This window comes from Diachasmimorpha longicaudata, chromosome 3, assembly GCF_034640455.1.
Source record: "Diachasmimorpha longicaudata isolate KC_UGA_2023 chromosome 3, iyDiaLong2, whole genome shotgun sequence".
In the NCBI taxonomy this organism is placed as follows: domain Eukaryota; kingdom Metazoa; phylum Arthropoda; class Insecta; order Hymenoptera; family Braconidae; genus Diachasmimorpha; species Diachasmimorpha longicaudata.
The window spans coordinates 12064011-12084193 of NC_087227.1; the positions used below are offsets into that span (position 1 = coordinate 12064011).

Consider the following 20183-nt stretch of genomic DNA (forward strand, 5'->3'; position numbering starts at 1 on the left):
GCGGTTGAACCGAACTTTATTTTTTTTTACTGTTTTTCATTTGCTTCTCAATTATTTCTGAATTTATTTATCTTGCAAGAAGACTGCATTTGTAACGCCAATTAATGGAACAATTCTACTTATACAGTTCTTCTTCTGAGAAGGAGGAAAAAATGAAAAATTATCATCGTTTATTGTGTTTTGGGCGCACAAGGTGAGCACGTGAGGCATTTGTAAATATATAATTTAATTAAGTGCCTCAAAGCCATTGTTAACGGCCCTTTTATGAGAGACAGGCCCGATGACGGCTCCTCTTGTGCCTCACGTGATTCCAAACTTGTGGCCTTTTTATCTCTCTTCAGCCTTTTGAGAAAGATACCGAGGCACGCGATCACACATGTCGACAGATGGTTGAATCCAAGTATTCAACACCCATCGGTAGGTATTATTATCTGTGCGTTTAACACCCAGAAATTGGATAGAAAATTTTCGCGCCTATTGACAAAATATACCCTATTATCATTTGAACGGTTATCATAATTTCATTGGCATAAGTGGCGTCTTCTGTGGTCTTTCAAAATTACTCTCAACACCTTGTATAATAGTGCATTGGCAGGATGGGGAGAAAATTTTTGCAAGAGTTATAAATAACATAACAGGAGACATTGTATACCACTTCTCGATCACTTTTCGTGATTTTTATTAAATTTAAACATCGATATGGCCAATTTAATGAGTTGTAAGTCGTGAAGATGGCTGTCATCTGTTAAATCCTCCGATTTTTTCTCGAGAATTGCCAGTTGATGAGGCGTTTATCGAGTGGTTGAATGTAATTTGCGATCACCCACTCGCAAGCCCTTGCTACAGCTCTTTCAATAGCTCAAGGGTCTCCAAGCTCTTTAGACAGGCACTCAGTACCATAAAGAGGGTGGTAACATTCATCCATATAGTGAACCAGTGTCGATTAATAGCAGAAACTCGCTCTCGCATATAGTCTCATTGGACACGCTACTAATAAAGGAGCGTTCACACGTATCAAATCTATATAACACACGGGCGTCAATTCGATGAGGGGGTTGCTCACCGCAGTGTTCATGCCCATAACGAGGGAATGGCGTGCTGGACGGGGCTTTATAATTGAGGCAAAACTGACCAACAGATTCGATCGCTCTTAATCCCCAATGCGGAAAAATAATATTGTCCCGCTAGTTTCCTTGGTCTCTTTGTACTTGACAATTTAAACTTTTTTCTTTCCTCGTCTTTCCTTATCTCCCTTGAAATTTCCTTCACTTTTATTTTATTCGTGTTCATTATTTACGCAATATTTTGAACAATCAGAGTTGAACGTTACACCCACACACACAATACTCGGTAGTAAGCACAATTTGACACAAAAAAAAATTTCAAAATTAAAACATTAAAATGTGATGAGACTTTTCCAAGTGTAACGGAAATTAAATATATCTGTATGAGATAAATCAATGTTTTTCTGAGCTTTTTCAATACTTATCCTTAAATTGAAAACTTAAATTCATTTGTATAATTGATAAAGAAACCAAAAGCAGAAACGAATATTTTCCTGTGAATGTTCACCGGCGAAACGTCTAAATCCTCCCTCACCAATAACATCAGTTAAATACCGATCATAATTCACGATTATTATTCCTTTTTCCTTCACACTGGCTGTCTTGATGGAGCGGCGAGGGCGTATAACAGGTGAAATGCGCTGTGTTCCTAGGGCCGGTAACAAATGAGCTTTAGACAGCCGAGGTTGAATGCGGCTCTTTTGATGGGCTTTTGACGGCTGCCGGAGGTCAAGACAGTTCGGTAGCTGCACATCTCTGCATTCAATGTACTTTTTTGTTGCTTCTTCTTCAGTCCATTATTCTCCCCCACTTTCATCTCAAACTGATCAACCAATTTCAGCCCCACCACAGGCAACATAATAATGAATGAAAATGAACAATAGAGAGGTGAGAATAACGACAGTGGCGTTAATGACTCTCTCGACTCGATTAATCTCTAATTACCTATCCGAATACGACAAGAGACGAAATTAAACGATCACAAATGCACGTTACAACAACAAAATTGTTCCTTTCATAATTCAAAATATTGCCTTGATTGATAGAACTCTCTACAGGTGAATGTTTCCATTGATAAGGCATTACTAAAGCCTCTGAAGTCTTTAAAATCGATCCCTTTTCTCCTGTCTAAATGGATAATTAATCGAGCCTCGATTGTCAGCTAATATTGAATGACTCTCTCATTTTTCATGCTCCCTTTCCATAAATTCCATTGAGAGAAAGAAGAGACAAAAACAATCCTCCAGTATAATCTTGAATTATTAGAATAAAAACTTGATGATAATAATTCCATTTATTTCATCAACAACATGCGAAAAAGTGCGTTATTTTACCTCTGTGAGAGTGTTAAATTGCTTCTCTCTCGGTTGCGAGAGTCTCCGGCTCCACCCCTTCAACAAAGTCACCGGGATAATTAATTAAGTTTGACTTGCCGCGCGTGAATTACAGGGAGGGTTCCCCTGGGCCGATTAATTAATTGTAAGTCAACCCCTCCACCTTCCTCGAGCCCTCTCTCTCTCTGTCTCTCTCTCTCCATGCCCATCACTCGCGAATTAATTTTGTCATAGCTCTTAAAAGGTGTGCGCTACATAGTACTATATATAACACGGAAAGGTAGTATACCGGTGAAAGAGTCATTTCGTTTTTCGTATAAAATATATAACCCCCTCCTCCATCGCCATTTTGAAAAAACACGTAGCGCTGTTATATGCGCAGAATAGAAGCGGGAGGAGAAGAAGAAATAAGAGAGAATGCGAGAGTTGATGTCGGTGGGGTTATACTGTGCGGAATAAAAGAAACCCAGCAAGAGTAATGCCTCGGTGCTTGGGGGCGGCGGGGGGGGGGGAAGCAGTTAAATCCGTTGCATGTGTGCCCTGGAGATATCCGCCTCGGACCACCCTCACCCATTGCCCCTTTGTCTCTGCGTTAGCTAAGCTTTTGTTTCGGTTATACGAGCCAGGCCAGGAGGATACCTCCATCCCTTTTTTCCACCTCCTCTTATCCCCTACTGGTCTCTCACAAACCGCGGCCTCAACTCCAATAAAACGAAAAACATTTCACCAACGGCACACTTTACAATACCTCTAGACTATTTGCATAATTTCGCGTAATCTCCGCCATTTTGACTCTGGCGATGCACCCCTTTGCGCGTTCAAGCCTCTCCCTCTTCCTCCGCATTTACCCTGGTGGGTGAGGCAAATATTTTGACGAACGTATATGTTTACCAAGCACGGCAAATAGAAAAAAAAGTGACTTGTTATTCTTTGTTACTATCTATAGATATTTTTTTTTATTCTCCTCCAAGTAACAAATCGTTCACTTTCATCTGTTGCGATAAATCCACACGATCAACCAAAATTACATCTCCTCGGTACGATTTGTGGGAGATTGGTACACCAACAACCGAGAGTTTGAATTATACAATTGGCTACCGAAATGCGATTCAAACCACCGACAAAGACTGCCATCGAACCCAATACTCCTCCTCTTTGTCTTTGTCTTTGTCTCTCATTCGATACACACAAATTTTCTGTGCGAATTTTTTAATATTCTTTTGTGTTTGTTCAACCATGATTGGTTGGTGCGGAAATTGGCCGAAGATTGCGGCCGACCAACGTTTGCTCTGCGGCATCGTGAACTTAACTCCTCAGGAGATTCTCTCCCAGAGTGCTACCGCAAAAATATTTACTCATCTCACCTCATTTCAATATTTCAACTTGAATTTTTCGTGATAAAATCAATGCTTTATTCTCCGCGCGAACGGCGAATGTCGATAACTCGATTTCCAATCGCCAATGGAGAATGACAAATTCCATGGACATGCATCTGTATACGGGCACAGGAATAGCCCGTGGGATGTAATCGAAGTGGCTGGATCAATGTGCATGCACACATACACGAGAACTTGATCATATTGAATTACCAGTGTACAAGCTCCTGTCGATGCCGGGTATATGAATCCATATCGAATCACGGATCGATTGCAGAATCACCACTACATCTACACAAATCTAGCATATTAAATATAAATTGGAGAGAAACCGAGTTAAGTGACGTGGACGTGCTGCGACGAGATCACGTTACACTTATAAAAGGACGTGATTAACGTAGGGTAAACGAATATAACGCTCGGCAACCACAGAATTGTCGGTAGGAACAAGTTCTTTTTCTAGCCTCCACTTGGTATTATATTAGTTGAGACTTTCAATGTTAACTCTGTGGTTTAATTCACAAACGTGCTCAACTATTTATAGAAATGAAAAACAAGTGGAAAATTCTTCTTCAGTTGCACATAATATACGGCAATTCCTAATATGTTATTATTTTATTATATTATTTTTGACGTAAAATTGACTAATAGATTTTCCGATAATTTGGAAGCAAAGGAAAATAGGATACTGAATCATTTTCACTGACACCTTTGAACACGTTCCCGAGATTAGCTCTTATAGACATAATACGATACATATGGGAACGTTAAGTTTGTGGTTACCAAGTCAGCCGCGTGTAGCACGAAACGGAGTCGCACGTTAATATCGTCGAGGAAGAAGTGAACAGATAGGAAGATACCAAGAACCCAAGTGGATGTGAAGATGCCACGGGAAACGATTGATCATGGGTGAGGTTATTAGGTATCGTCTGACTGATGTCATTGGAGAACTCTTGGACCCTTACAACAATGTGGCACTCGTTACATGTTTGTCACTCTTCAACTGCTGAGTAATTCACTCAGCTCTGAAGAATAACGATGGATTCCTACATCAACAGTAATGACGATAATAATGTCTCGGAGATTAGTCGCCGTAAGGTAAAGACAAGTGCGATTGCGGACTTTAATAAATTGTTGTATTTATTATTATTTCAATTTGTTGTCCAGCGATTGTATGAACTTCCTCGGCGGCTGTGTGGCCATTTTGTATTTAATGATTGTGAAGGTGTGAATTGGCTACAGTACATTCGTGGAAGCAATCACGATATAGGGGTTACATTATCTCAGTAATAAACATAGCCTGGCCGAAGGGCGAAATGGTGAGATCCGCAAAAAATAGCCCTCCGAAGGGCTATATAATTTTTCACTCTTCCTCTCTCCGGCATCTATTTGGTCCGCTCGGTCGGAATGCTACTTGCTTGTGTTCACGGAACATCCATCATGGAGATTGAATGAACAAAAAAAAGGAAAAACAAAAAACCTGATGCGAGGGAGGGATCGACCACCATAAAAACTTAATTACCTTCATTAACCAATAGATTTTAGAGGTACTTATACTACATATGCAAAGGTGTATCACAATTGTGAGTAACGTTGATTTCAATGCTTTAAAAAAAAAAGAAAACCCAAGTCAACTCCCCACTACAAGTTCTCTCTATCTCTCTATTTAGACACTAGAGCTTTGGTTTTAATAATGATCATGATAAACACATGATTATGATTATAAAAGCCAATTGAAAATTTTGTATTGGAGAGGTGTAGTATACATATATTACAGTGGTAGCCAGATACGGTAGCAAAGAGCCTCACTGTTGTGCTACTGATGGCCTCACAAATTCTGCGCAATCACGACGAATTACTCGACTGATTGGATCGTTTATGCTGATCCTTTGATCCCTTATATACAAATATGGCACTCGTCCACATATACCCCGGCAGCAATATTCCCTCTCCCTCTGCCTTCCTCCATATATTCACCAATATATGTATGATGCATATGGGCTGGTGAAACAACGTGGCATTTGCCCGTTAGAATTTATCATCGACTAAATAAGGCAGGGAACAAAATGAGGAGGTATCCACCAGAGATTCACGAGCACTGGAGTTGCGGTCAGGGACAATCAGCCAACGAATTACCAATATGATTGCCACTGACATGGCTGAGCCGACAAAAGCTCTCACTCTCTTCCTCTCGTGTTCATCAGCTCTGCATTAGAATGTGTGTGCATACAGCCGGCATTCCTATATAATCCTGCATATCTTTCCCTACTCTCTTATATTTTTTCTCGCTATTATTATTTTATCAATGATCCTCCACTTTCTGATCATTCGTGCAGAATGCACACTTTAACTTCCTCCGTCCATGTATTGGATTGTATTTGGTTGATTTGGGAATAAGTGGCATGAAGACATGAAGATGATAACGTTATGAGAAATCAAATTGTTGATAAAAATAAGTCTTTTTCTTCACTGGAACGAGAGTGAAATAGAGGAAGAAGGAACTGTTGTACTCTTTACTGTCCAAGTTAACTCATCCAAGTTGTAGGCTCATTAAGACTGTCGTTAAACGAGAGTAAATGAGTGTAACTAAAAGACATGCATGTACATGGTAAAATTTCATTGGATATTTTCCTGAATTCCACGCTACTTCTACAGCACATAACTCGCCTCATATGCGTTTGTAATCGACGTTTTGCTTCATGCACCTGTAGTTTTGATAAATAAAAGGAAAAAATTACCTCTGAGTCATTAAGTCCACAGAATATTTGACTAATTGTTGCAAAAGGAAGCAGCAAAATGCTTAATGAAATAAAGTCAAAATGCACGTGCTGTGCGGCTCATTCAATCGAATTTAGGCCGCCAGTGACGACGGGGTACCCAGTAAGATGGATTTACGGCAAAGTTGGTACGGAACGGCGTCAATTAATAGCCGGAGCTATAGGGTGCCGGTGGAAATTAAATAAAATGCTGAAGAACATTCTGAGACGTTGACGGCTCCTCCGAGTCATTAAGAGAGAATCGGGGGTGAGGAAGCAAGGTGAAGAGATTTGGTTGGATTGTACAATATCGTGTGTGTTACTTGCATGATGTTGATGTACAATGTGTGGTAAAATACAGGATGAGGCTGGGAGGCATGTGACGGGAGCACACAGTGAAATGAACGAGGAGGTGCTTGGCAACCTTGCGTTTCACTGCAGCTGCCTTACCGGCACGAGTGAAATAATAAAATTTATAATTGCCTCTGATTGCCGCATTCACCAGACTCATGCACTGTACAGAGACTTACACGCCTTTGTATGGGTAACCAGGTACACGACCTTCCATTCTAGTTTGCTAGTCTATCTGTTTGAGTTGTATACAAATAATTGTGATTCCCTTTAAATGTAGAATAAAATGACTTCCTTGGAAATTCATCAATGGATCTAGGGAATAGAAAGGTCTGCTCGAATTACCGATTAGGGTCCTTAAAATTATTGAATTAGGATGATACAGTGTCCCATGTCTTTACCGATTATTCACATTCTGAAACGTTTTAAGATGATCTCACTGTCGTTTGGGTTCACGTCATATGCACGGTCAATTAAAGATCCGGATCATCACTCGGCTCTATAGTGAGATCGAGAGAGTGAGAGGGACACGTCAACGTGTATCGGGTTTCCCCACCACGTGGGAGGTCCAACACGTCTTTTCCATGAGGATGAGCCTCTGGAACGTGGTAAGAGGCTTCACAACCACTATATAAACGTTTTTTCCCATTTTTTGCCGAGTTTCAAAATACCGAGCCACTGACCTTTATCAAACCCCCTCGATAATATCGATCACACGTCCGGTGTTGTACTAGTTATTTATAAAAATTTCAATCAATTCTCCGGAGTGATGAAGTGAAAGAAATATTTGTCCTCGTGCTTCCCTCAATTAGAAGTCATTTGCATAATTTGGTTAATGTTATTCTCAAGCCAGTGGTGTATCCAAAATGTCGTAACGTCAAAGATGATTGATGGCCCTACAACATTGTGAATTTCTGGCCATTGACTTGGCTGTCAGTGGGAGATAATAAATTCAGTGAAAGCCTCCTTAAACGTTGAAGTATAAATTCAGCAGTTTAACCACTGAATAAGCAATATATAATTGACCATAATTTTCGTTTATACAGTGGAACTGTTGTGGCTCAGTTGGCGTTACAAATTATTGACTTATTGGTGAAATAAAAGTTGAGGTATAAGAAAACCGAAAAGTCACTGATTTGGTAAATGTCTATTTATTATCCCGCTGTGCGCTGCATGGTATAATATCATGTGCAAACAGTGTCACAATGACAGACAGAATTCACTGGACATTGTCCCTTTGCCGCTGGTTCCCAGCCTTGTTGACTAAAATAAAGCTCTGGACAAATGCTTGCTCACCACTGTCAGATTCGTTTCACGCTCATCAATTAGTCACGATTTTGACCATTTTTTCATTGTCCATGAGGACAAATTTTCATTTCGGGAAATAATTTTTTCTTATTTTAAAAAAAATGTTTTTTTTTTTTTTGTAAAGCATTGATGATCAATTGATCAATGACCCGCAATCGCACTCGGGAATGGAGTTGTCTTAGCGCATTAATCCATTAGATTCATCGATGATCTGTCTATTCTCGGCAATACACACCGTGAGAAAGCCAATTGAGGATTGAGGAACGATTATGTCGCGGTTAGCACGCAACACCGGCAATATCCGAGTTACTCGATAGCGATGATCGTTGCTGTAGAATAATACGAAGAAGAAACAACAATAGCGTTGCAAATAGCAATAAAAATAATATCCAGTGAATGATATTTACGGTGACAACACTGACTCAACGTCAAGCTGATTGAGCCGATAACGCTCGTTTCATTCTCATTACTCCATTGGTCTTTCATGAAAGAGCTGAAACAAAAAACTGCATAAAATGCATTAAAAATGCATCCATATGATTACATTATTACGAGAAGATTCGCCAAAGGTGTTGGTTATTGATGGTGTTGGTAGCGGCATGAAAAGCCTGCGTGTAATGAGTAGACTCTTCATCGGTACGACGAGGTATGTCGATTTTATAGAGATAGACGCGCGTACGACTGTAATAGATAGAAAGATTATATTGCAATTGGTAAAGGTATAATATTCTTCTTCTATCGGCGAGCCGTTGGAGATTAGTGTGAAATTACAGTGATACGAAAGTGGACGTGCCTCAGCGTGAATTTCATTCTGTCTCTTATTCATCCATCTCACTTGCATTTAAAGCCACCAATAATGCTGGTTGGATATATAGAAATATCGTGGCCATTGGAGCCTAGTAATTAGGATGTTCGTACGGCTCACAGATGTCTCCCACTAAGTACTCTAAATTACACCTTTCGAGGTCCAACCAAAATTAAATATAATTCATTACACCTTAGTGGTTTACTTGGGGGGAGGGGTGTAATCCTGTCCTTCTTTTCAGCCAAACTAATTCACTATTTCGGCAAGTAACAGCTGTAGCTTTGCCCGATTTTCATGTGCTTTTGAATTTCAATTTGAAATTTTTCCGAAGTAAGATGGACATTGTCCAGGTGAGTGGCTAACGGTTGAGCGAGGACAGTTTCAGGGGACATGAAAGAGTGAATAAAAAAAAAAAAGTCGAGTATTTAATGAATTGCTAATATAGCCCTGAATAGATCCTGTGTGAGAAAAAAGAAAAAAAACAACATTTTTTAATTTCACTCAGCATGGAAAATAATTTTCTTCCGTCTACTTGACAAACACATACAGACAGAACCGAGAGGCTGCTGACTATTAACCCCTTGTATTTCCAAGTCTACTGGCAAAAGTGCGGACATGCGGGGGTTGGTAGTCATCAGAGGACCCCTTGAAACCCGTTGTTTACGCGGCGGAAGTGGGCTATAATCAGGGCATGGCGTACAAAACCACAAGCCAGACAATATTACTGTCATTTGACGGGGTTCAAAAATACTCGAACGATATGAGCCGAGACAATTTTCCCTTCTCTATAATCTTTATACAAATTCCATACATCCATACTTTCTGCCTTCATTCCATATCTTTAATTCTCTCTCACACGCATTGCAGAAGTATGCCAACGAGAATTAAACGACCAACTAACCAAGTCTCTCGCGCTCCACTGCTTGCGTAATTAAGGAAAAATATTACTGGTACATTTGGTTTAAGATTTTGGCAGCATGACAATACTTTGTTGGCAACTGGCTAACCCCGGCAAATGTGATTTATTGCTTTACGATCCAATAGTCGTTGTCTTCTTCGGTGAGATTCTACACTCTCTGGATCCCTTTACACTTGGTTCTGTCCGGATAGGAAGGGGTAGATTTAGTAGCGAGTAGTGCGAAGGGACAAATGAAATGGGAAACAAAAACCCCCAGTCGCGAGAGGGAGAAGGCGTGGCTTGAAGTCAGGGGTATTAAGCCTTTGCGAAGAGGCGCACACGGGTCAGTCGGACCACACGGCCCATTGTCATGCGCGTGTTATTGTTGTAACCACCGGGGTTAACTTAATTGGATTTAAGTCCAACTATTTGTGGTTGCACGCCACAGGAGGCCCAGTTGTGACGCTCTAGTCGATGGGAATTCTCAACTTTGCTGATTATGAACGAGGGCTCTAGAAATATTGTCCCTCCTCCCTCTTACTTTCTCAAAAAAAAAAAAAAAAAACCAAATTCACGTGTCTCAAGAAAATTTCCGCCATTGGCGCTACAATTTTTTCAAAAAATTTCTTCTCCACGCATCCTCCTTTAGTAAGGGTCCTCAACTTCGCTTCAATTCCGGGAATTTTTCCTTCTTCTAACATTTCATTATCCCTAGGGTTTAGTCCCACTTGGCAGTATTTCCCTCTAACCATTCGGTGCGTTTGACAAATTGTTCACAGGCGTCATTCAGCACAGTACGATGACACTCACGAAATTTTCGTGTTGAGTGAACATCTCAGTAGATTATTTTTCTAATTAAAATTAACAACCGGCACGCTGCCGAATTAGCTTATAATAGGCTTTTTATTATTTTCATTTCATTTTTTTTTTCTACTTGGCTTGTTTCGTTTTCATCTCCGCATTACACCGCGTGCAGTAGTTAATAGATGGTGAGCGAGAATCAGCATCATCAATAAATGTCAAAGAGTTAGGTATTTCAGGGCTGATACACCAGGGGCTTAATTATACGGTGTCTTTCACAAAGGCAAAAAAAAACATTTTTATCGATAAAAATGTCTCCAGAGATGATTTTAGACCTGAAAAAACTAATTGTCTCGCAGGCAAATTGATATGACAGTTAGTAGGAGTAACGGTGTAGGTTTAGTATTTCAAAAGCTATTAGACTCGTTGAAATGACTCCACTTATGCACTGCACGGAGCAAAATCATGAAAATCATCCGTTGGAACAATGTTAGTAATGGCATACCTGTACACACATCCATAACTATCACGAGTGAACTGTACTTTTGGCTACCGACCGGTGGAGCCTTCATTCAATGAATGAAAAAAAAAGTCATCATAATGACAATAGAGAAAAAGCTGTAGTACATTGGGCGCGAGGAATTCGAATTAATATTCGGCGCTGACGTACGAAATTACAGGCGCAGTGTGCGTTAGTGTTCTCGCTTTGCGCCCGCCCGCCAGGAAATAAATGAGGCGACGATCATCCTGTCCGTCCACTGGCCGATCATGACAATGCTCCTTTTCTTTACAGTAATTGCGTGTTTCATTATTTCACCATTCAAATTGTCGATAATATTTTTTTTTTCTCAAGTCTCAATCATTTATTTTCCCTGATATATTTTTATTTTTCATTTTTCGAGGGTTTCTTTTTTCCTCTTCTTCATTTTATTTTGAGTGAGAACGCTGAAAAGTTTTGAGCAGTTTTCACCTGTTAAGTGAGTCTCATTGTCTGCAGGATAATTTGGTTAAAGTAACTAATCGTTTGGACCTTTTCAACTTTGCCGGCCAGTCCCTATGGACTGGTGTATGGGGGCAATCCCCCCTGTACTGGCAATAACCGCCCAGGTAGGAAATGCCAATGTCCACGAAACGGGCCAGGTCTGGCACGAGACTGGCTTGCCAGATCTGGGCCACCAAGCTTGGCCCGAGGCATGGCCAGACCGGCAAAGAGCATGGCTTGCCAGGCTTGGGTCACTAAGCTTGGCCCGTGGTATGGCCAGACTGGCAAAGAGCACGGTTTGCCGGGCTTGGGCAACCACGCTTGACCCGAGGTATGGCCAGACTGGTAAAGAGCATGGCTTGCCAGGCTTGGGTCACCAAGCTTGCCCCGAGACATGGCCAGGCAGACAAGGGGCATGGTTTGCCAGGCTTGGGTCCCATATGGAACAGCATTCCAAAAATTGAATTCTCATGGGGAATGTTCCTTCACTAAATTTTTCGTCCTTTGATTCTCCTTCTTCCGAAGGTACCATTATTTCTTCTGAACATACTATTTCAGGGGAAAATATGCGTGGATATCACCGTATACCACACATTCTATGACAACAGCCCGTAAGATGGCGTGTTGAGTAGTCTGATTGTGGCAGTAGACATGAGTGTCGTGTGCGGCAATTTATTATTTTAATATTACTCTTTTACTATTGTAATATGTCTCAGAGTTCATATTCACGGGTTAAAAAATACAGACATTTTCATCAACTGAAGAAAAAAGAATCTGTAAACGTAGAAGGCGCTAAAGAAAAAACTCCGGATTACAGTGAACGCAATAATGCCGATGAGGAAGAGGTTAGTTTGCCAACAGCCAATGAAATAACTATCCGTAGTGGATCTATTGTGGATCAAATTAGTGGAGATGTCGATGTTCGACATCTCGATGATAATGCTAGTGCTTGTGGTGATAGTTGGTCGGGTGGTGATGGTGATTGTGGCTCGTATAAGCATCTTAATGATTGCATCAGTGAATCCAATAGCAGCGTTGGAGACAGGGATGAACCAATTCTTGGGGGCTCAGGTTGTGATGGTGATTCAGATGACATTGACAATGATTTCAACAAAGTATTCACTGACAGCATTGGAGACAAGAATACACAAACTCTGGACAAATTGGAACCGCGGGGAATGGAGCAAAAAATTAATCAATGGGCAGTGAAATTCAGAAGAGCTACAACAGCAGAAGCAATCGATGAATTGTTAGCCATTTTAAGAAGTGAAGGTTACACATCAATACCCAAGACTACACGGCAGCTTTTGCAAACTCCCCATTGCAGACACCTAACAACCATGAGAGGAGTTCATGAGATTCCAGGTGAATTCATTTATTTGGGAATCGCCTCGGGACTCAGAAAAATAATTTCAACTCAAATTTATCGAGAAAACGACATTTCTCTTCTGGTTCATATTGACGGTATGCAGGTATACCGGAATGCTAAGAAGGAAATTTGGCCAATTTCAATAAAAATACAGCATCCAAATTACACTACCAAACCCTTTGCTGCCGCGATTTATTGTGGGGATGGGAAACCATTATCAGCCACAGAATTCATGACTGATTTTGTTGAAGAGGCCAATGAACTCCAAGAAAATGGTTTGCGCATTGATGACAAGGTTTTTGAGGTGAAAATTGTAGCAATAGTGGCTGATTCGCCAGCTCGAGCATTCATTTGCTGCCACAAAGCTCCTGGAGCCTTCTATGCCTGTGGAAGGTGTTTCACCAAGGGCATTACAGTAGGTTGTGGAAGACGAGGAAAACGCATATATCCAGTGACCAATGCAAATTTACGCACTAAAGTATCCTACGAGACGCGAGTTCAACCAGAACATCATTATGAAGGTTCTGTGTCCCCGCTGCTCTCTTTGGATAGATTCGATCTGACAAAACAAGTGCCATTAGATTTAATGCATTTATTCTATTCTGGTAATATGAAATGGCTGCTGGATAAATGGCTAACGAGAAGTTCAGCCCAGAGGATCAAATTAGCTGATGTTCGTCGGCTTGATGGTATTATGAGGTCATTAAAAGCCGATATCCCTATTGAATTTCAAAGGAAAGAATTTGATGTGAATAATATCTCAAGATGGAAAGCATCACAATTCAAGTTTTTCCTTAATTATTGTGGTATCGTCGTGTTACAAGATTTCTTACCGAAACCTTTACGTTGTCATTTCTCATTATTTGTCTTTGCTAGCAGAATTTTAAACAGTAAGGAATTCGTTAAGGATTTGAGTGAATATGCTGGATCTCTGCTAAAAATTTGTTTCGAGACGTTACCTGATGTTTATAATGATGAAGGGGCTCAAGTTCTCAGTTGGCATAGTATCATCCACGTTGCTAATGATGCCCAATACTTTAAAATTCCTCTGAATGAGCTCTCAGCGTTTTGGGGAGAGAGTTACATTGGTTTATTTAAAAAACTCGTTCATTCTTCGATAAAACCACTCACACAAATTATCAACAGACTAACTGAGATGGAGTCTGGAGGAACCATGGTAATTAATCAGAAACACATACTGAGTGATTGGGTTATCGCGAGAAAGCCTACAACGATGATAATTGATGGGGAAATTCATTTAACATCAAATATGATCAACATCAATGGTCTAACCTTGACGACAAGTCATCCAAATAACGTGGTACTCCTAGATATTGAGAAAGTTTTCGTAATTTCACAAATTCTCGTTAAATCAGGAAAATCCAAAATTTGTGATGATCTTACTGGTATATATATTTTCGGACACCAGGAAAGTAGTAGGGAAGAGGCGTTTAGTTATCCAGACTTTTCCAGTCGAGTAGGAATATTCTACATTAAGTCCTGGGCAGCTGAAATGACATGTAAGAAGGCACACAAAATTAAACACAAATGTGCTTTATTAAATGTAACTGGACGACAATACGCCATATCCCTCCTCCACTAGAAAATAACGTAAAAATTGTTCGCATTGTGAAATGCAGTTTTTTTTTGGTAAGAGGGTATATGAATGAGGGTATATGTTTTAGTTGAACTCGTGATTAAAATTGTGGAAGAAACAAACAATTTTATGTTTTAAATCAACAATCGACATGAAAATCCGATCATCGAGGTCGTTAGAAAATTTCAATAGTGGAGTCGTTACATGCAAGTGGGACATAAATCGGTTAGATCTGGCGTCCGTGTACATAACCTTTCATAATTGCTCGTATCATCCGTTTATCGGGCTTTTTGTCTCAAATTCGGATTTCACCAACTAAGTTGACGGTAAATTACAAGAAGTGAGAATTTAATGTGAATTAAATGTGTGTTAAGTGTTTGACAGATATTTGTGATATAATCGTTTTGAAGGAATAGTGGCGCTAAAAAAGAAGCATCAGTGGGGTGATGACAAAAAACCGTTCAAAACACATGGAAATAGAAACGCAATTTTTTCTGTTAAATAATAAGCTATATGCATCATTCTGCAAAGTTATCAGTTTATATGAAACTACTCGAAAACACCAGGTTCAATTGTACGAATCGTGATTTTTTTTCATAACCTAAAATGTCGGAAACCTCACATCCATCTCGCGATCCAAAAAATCTCAGCGAACCATTCGCAGTCATCGAATTTCTCGAGAAAAACGAAAAAGGGCTACCATGCATTGATTTGGTGCCGAAAAAATGGTTTAATAGTGCAGAAGAAGACACCTGTAAATTCCCACCGACAACTGAATATCATCTACTTGACGACTACTTGGAAAAATTGCACTCGCCCAAGGACTCTTGGCAAAGTTATCCATTTTGCTTCATCACCGGAGCAGGTACAAAAATTGAAATGACTCCACTTATAACTTGATGAATTGCTCGATGGGTTCATTTCAATATTAAAGGATCATATGTTGATTGTGTTCAGCTGATTTGGATCAGGGTCGCAGAAGATTAAAAAAGGCCCAAGTAACTCTCAACTGTGAGACAACCGATGGTGAAAATGATCGAAAGGGGGGGAGGTCCGAAACTTCCTCGAAAGCAAAAATTTCAGCAAAACCCTTAACTGCATCAAAGTCTCAACTAAACAACATCTTTAGTACTAAAATCCCGATTCCACCTAGAAATCAAACTCCAAAGTCTGGTAAGTCCTGTTAATATGAAGTAAAAGTCAATTATCAACAATTATAACCACTCTTAACCCCAATTATTCATCCCCAATTTATTCAACTCTCGTATTTAACATCAAAAGACCCATCGTTCCCTAAATTGGGAATTAGATTGACCGAATTTTTGAAATCTTTTACAAAATAAATATTAATTATGTATCTGTGCAGTCATTACATGTGTATTTGTCTCGAAACATCGTTTTAAGAGAGAATCGCATTGAATGATTTTATAAGAAAATTTTTATTATGTTGTGGTCGAAAAATATTAGGTTATTTTTTTTTATTGCAATTCTTTACTCATCAAAAAATTGAGTCGCTAACAGAAATCACTACGTGCGAACAAGATAAAGTGGAAAATTTATGATTTACACTTGATATGATTGTTTATACATAAAAGCATTGGAATGTTGAGGGGACGAGAAACGTTCCATTTTTCCCCACCATCTCTTATGTAGGAAAGCATTATAATTCTGTTGTGAAGAGGTAAATCAAAGTGAACATCTACGGAAAATGGTAAAATTTTGATAGAAACCTTTTTTGTAGGAGCGATAGGTTCTACAAAAAAAATATTTTTTCAAATGCATGCATTCTTTCCCCACTTTGAAATAGCTATAAAAAACAAAGGCTGGAGACAACTTACGTTGTGTTACTACTTCACTACAAACTTGTAAAATTTCGTAGGTATACAAGCAAAACCAAAGACAAGATTTCAAAGCATTTACCAGAGTGGATCTGACTCTGAAGACGAAAATCATGATTGTCTTATAGCTAATCCTGAGGAGATTCGAGCCTCAAAGGCTCAAAATAATTCTGGCTTTTTGCAAATGTCGAGTAAATCGCGATCTGTACCAACAGGTAATAAATCAATTTTGAGGTAATATGGGACTGTAGCACGTAATTCTAAGTTCGTGTTAATTAAATGATCCGGTCAGGGATAAATCATCATTTTCAATAATTTCCAGGTGCATGTTTATCATTTAAACAGCGGTCAAGGAAGAATATTACTTTGCTTAAAGACGTCGAAACTGATGAATCTGAGAGCAATGATTCCTCCGATGGAATTCTGCAGTCACCTACAAAATCGATGGACTCAGCGAGAAATACAAGAAAAGAACTTCATTTGACACCTCCTTCACCACTAGTCCATAACGCTTCAGGTAAAATCGGCTCGGATATTCCATGACCAATCATCGGCCAAGTTCCTCCCGCATGAAAAAATTTATATTTATAAATATTTGAAAATGGTCCAATTTATATTTTGAACATTCTTTACAAAATTCGGAACTTATATAGAATTAGATTATATTATATATTTTTGGTGGGGGCTTGGGTAGTTTTTTTTTCATCTGATGCTGCTACCCATCAATTTATATCGTTTGGTCCTCCTTTAATTTCATAAGGTAACCGAAAAAGGCGTGCATCGTCTACTACACGCGCTGAAGACGGATTGAATTCGATTGTGAGCCCAGGAACTCCAAAAACTTCACGATCAATGATGGTACCCCCTGCTAAGATGCCAAAAATGCTGGGACCACAAAACCAGTTGTCATCTAGTCATTATGCTGATAATGAACGTCGAATCCTGAACTCCCTTCGAGATTACTTTGATCAGCAATTAGATGAAAAGCTCGAAAATTTAAGACGCAGGATGGCTTACGATTTAAAGCAGTCTATGAATGAGCTCAAGACCACAATCATTGGCACTAATCTAGCCCCAGCTTCTGGTCCTAGCTTGCTTGAAATACAGAAGCAGATGTCTACGCCACTACCATTTGAAATGGATGATAAGTTCCAGGAATACGAAGCGATATTGACAACGGACCCAGATCTCGTAGAAACACTGGTAATATATCTGAAATTGATCGTTTTTCTTCTTTTTTATGTAAAATCAATAAATTGGGCGGTGACACATGCACTGGGTTCGTTTTCTGGTGATGAAAAAATCTTTCATCACCGGGACTCAAGTCTACGTCACTGGAACGCTTTGGTTATAGAACCAACCCGCTGGCGATGAGCCCAAAGATGTCTTCTCATGTTCATAAATTCAAAAAAATTTCCCTTCTTTTATTTTTAGCGATTATTCATGAGAGTTTTGATAAGCAATAAAAAAGAGATGAAAATATGTGTTTCCACTATCCTATCTGCGGTTCTGAGGAAGACAGTGTCACTGCACTATTCTGGTTACGGAAAGGAAGCTGGCGGAAAGAAAAAGAAAAATTTTTATAACACTGCAGTATGCAAAGTACTGATTGATGTGATAATTGAGGTAATAGGATCCAGCACTGATGAGAAGAAGATAATGTCAGAAGTAAGTACTTGGTTGTCACGTTCTGGCGATCGAGAGGGTGGGCGTAAGGAACGACAACGCGGGTCAAGTCATCATAACGAGAATAATTCAGTTTGTTCCTTTGATACCAATCGATAATACTTCATTTTTCCGGGATAAATGGAATTGTAAAATCACTGTGTTAATATGACTCCATTAGTTCATTTTCGTAATTGTATTAGTTGTGATATTCTTGATAAAAGGTACGATTAATAGGAAAAGTTTATATTATCAATATATTTTTATCGCGAGGCGTTTCATTGGGCAGAATATATATTAATATATGAATATTGTTTAGTATTCGGCTGTCATTGAAGTATTAATTATATTTATTATATTTCTCCTGGCGAGGTCGGAAATCCAGAAGATGGAAATAACAATTGGAAAATGTGATGTATCTTAGCATAATAAAGTATTTTCTATGTCATTTCCTCATAAGTTAGATCACGGGAATAAATATCCGTTGTTGGTTCAGGGATTAAATATTATGTCCAAAAGTTTAAAGGGAAAAATAATAAGTGGATTTTTAATTTTTAAGAAAAATTCTAATGAAAGTAATTTCAGCCATTGAGAGCTGTTTTCAGTATTTGGTGATTCAAGTCAAATAATATTTATAAGGTTGAAGTTTCACAATCGGACTGCGTCCATATTCCCCAAAGATTTCAAATTTAAGGGTTGAAATTAATTAGTTATATGTAATCCTATCCAAGACTTTTTTATATTTCTAAGTTTGTTTGAAAGAGTGAATATAATAAGCAATATTATATAGAACTAGCACACAATCAATGCAACTAAATATCATTCTGTGTTCCGGAGTTGCAGATGGAGAAGACATTATTGTAAAAAAAGGACGTCTTTCCGAGATGAAAAAATAATTCTTATCAGGATAATTCGTATCAGCAATTGTCTATGGATATAAGAATTAATTCTTATCATCCATAGCGGAATAAATTATCCATAATATTGCTATTATAATGACTGTTTTCATGCTTGAATTGAAGCACGATAATTTATCAATTCTAAACTACTAATTTAAAAAATAACATTGGTGCGTTATTTTGTTGGATATTTTGTTAATACAATCTTCGAATTCTGAAGACTGACTGCTAATATTATTAGATTGTAAGAGAGAGTTTATTAAGACTTAATATGGTATGTCGTATTAAATTTCGGATTCAAATGATCTACGTAGATTATTTATTTTAAAAGCGGATGAAAATAATCCACAAAAGATTTTTCTACAATTTATACCTGCAATCATTTTTTTGAGTTTTCATATTCTGTTCGCGGAAAAATCTCATAGTTGTGATTATCTTTCATGAAAATTGGAGATACAAACACTGCATATCTTTAACTGTTCAACCAAAATCGGATGAAAACATGTACTATGTCGATAGGAGGAAAAAAGTTTTTGATTGGCTGAGTTTTTTTGTCAATAGATTTAATAAATTTAAATATAAGTTTTGTCACATAATAAAACTGTTTTCTGTATAATGTTGAAGGTAATAAATACATGTCTGCTTATCAGATATACCGTTCATATATTTATTGGTGATTCTGAACCCAATACAGGCAACGGTTGGAGCCTGGCCACAGCTCTGGTCGTAAATCTGGGCCAATTTCGGGCCGAATGGTCAGCCCAGAATGCGGCCAAAGTTCGGCAATAGGTCTGGGCCAATTTCGGGCCGAATGGTAAGCCCAGAGTGCGGCCAAAGTTCGGCAACAGGCCTGGGCCAATTTCGGGCCGAATGGTAAGCCCAGAGTGCGGCCAAAGTACGGCGACCGAAGTCTGGCCAAAGTTCGGTCCCAGGCCTGGCCCCGTGTTATCATCCCAGGGTCTAGCCAAGTTCGGCGCGAGTTTGGCTGGAGCCCGGGTGCCGAGCTACGGCAGCTCGGCGGCCGTGCTTGTACCAAGGTTGGCCCATTCGTTTTTTCCTACCTGGGATAATCCCTTAATGACCATCTAATCAAGAACATCATCAATGACTCTCTGGGAATAAGAAAATAACACTCCTCCG

General features: G+C 39.2%; 1 protein-coding gene across 1 annotated transcript; it reads left to right on the plus strand.

Moving 5' to 3' along the window:
• The first annotated feature begins 15246 nt into the window (after positions 1-15246).
• On the plus strand, positions 15247-19690 carry LOC135159922 (uncharacterized). The gene is made up of 6 exons (XM_064115985.1): positions 15247-15506; positions 15599-15814; positions 16521-16694; positions 16802-16996; positions 17240-17682; positions 17914-19690. Exons 1-6 carry the CDS (start codon positions 15248-15250, stop codon positions 18262-18264), a joined length of 1638 nt encoding a protein of 545 aa, XP_063972055.1. The 5' UTR covers position 15247; the 3' UTR covers positions 18265-19690.
• The last annotated feature ends 493 nt before the right edge of the window (positions 19691-20183 follow it).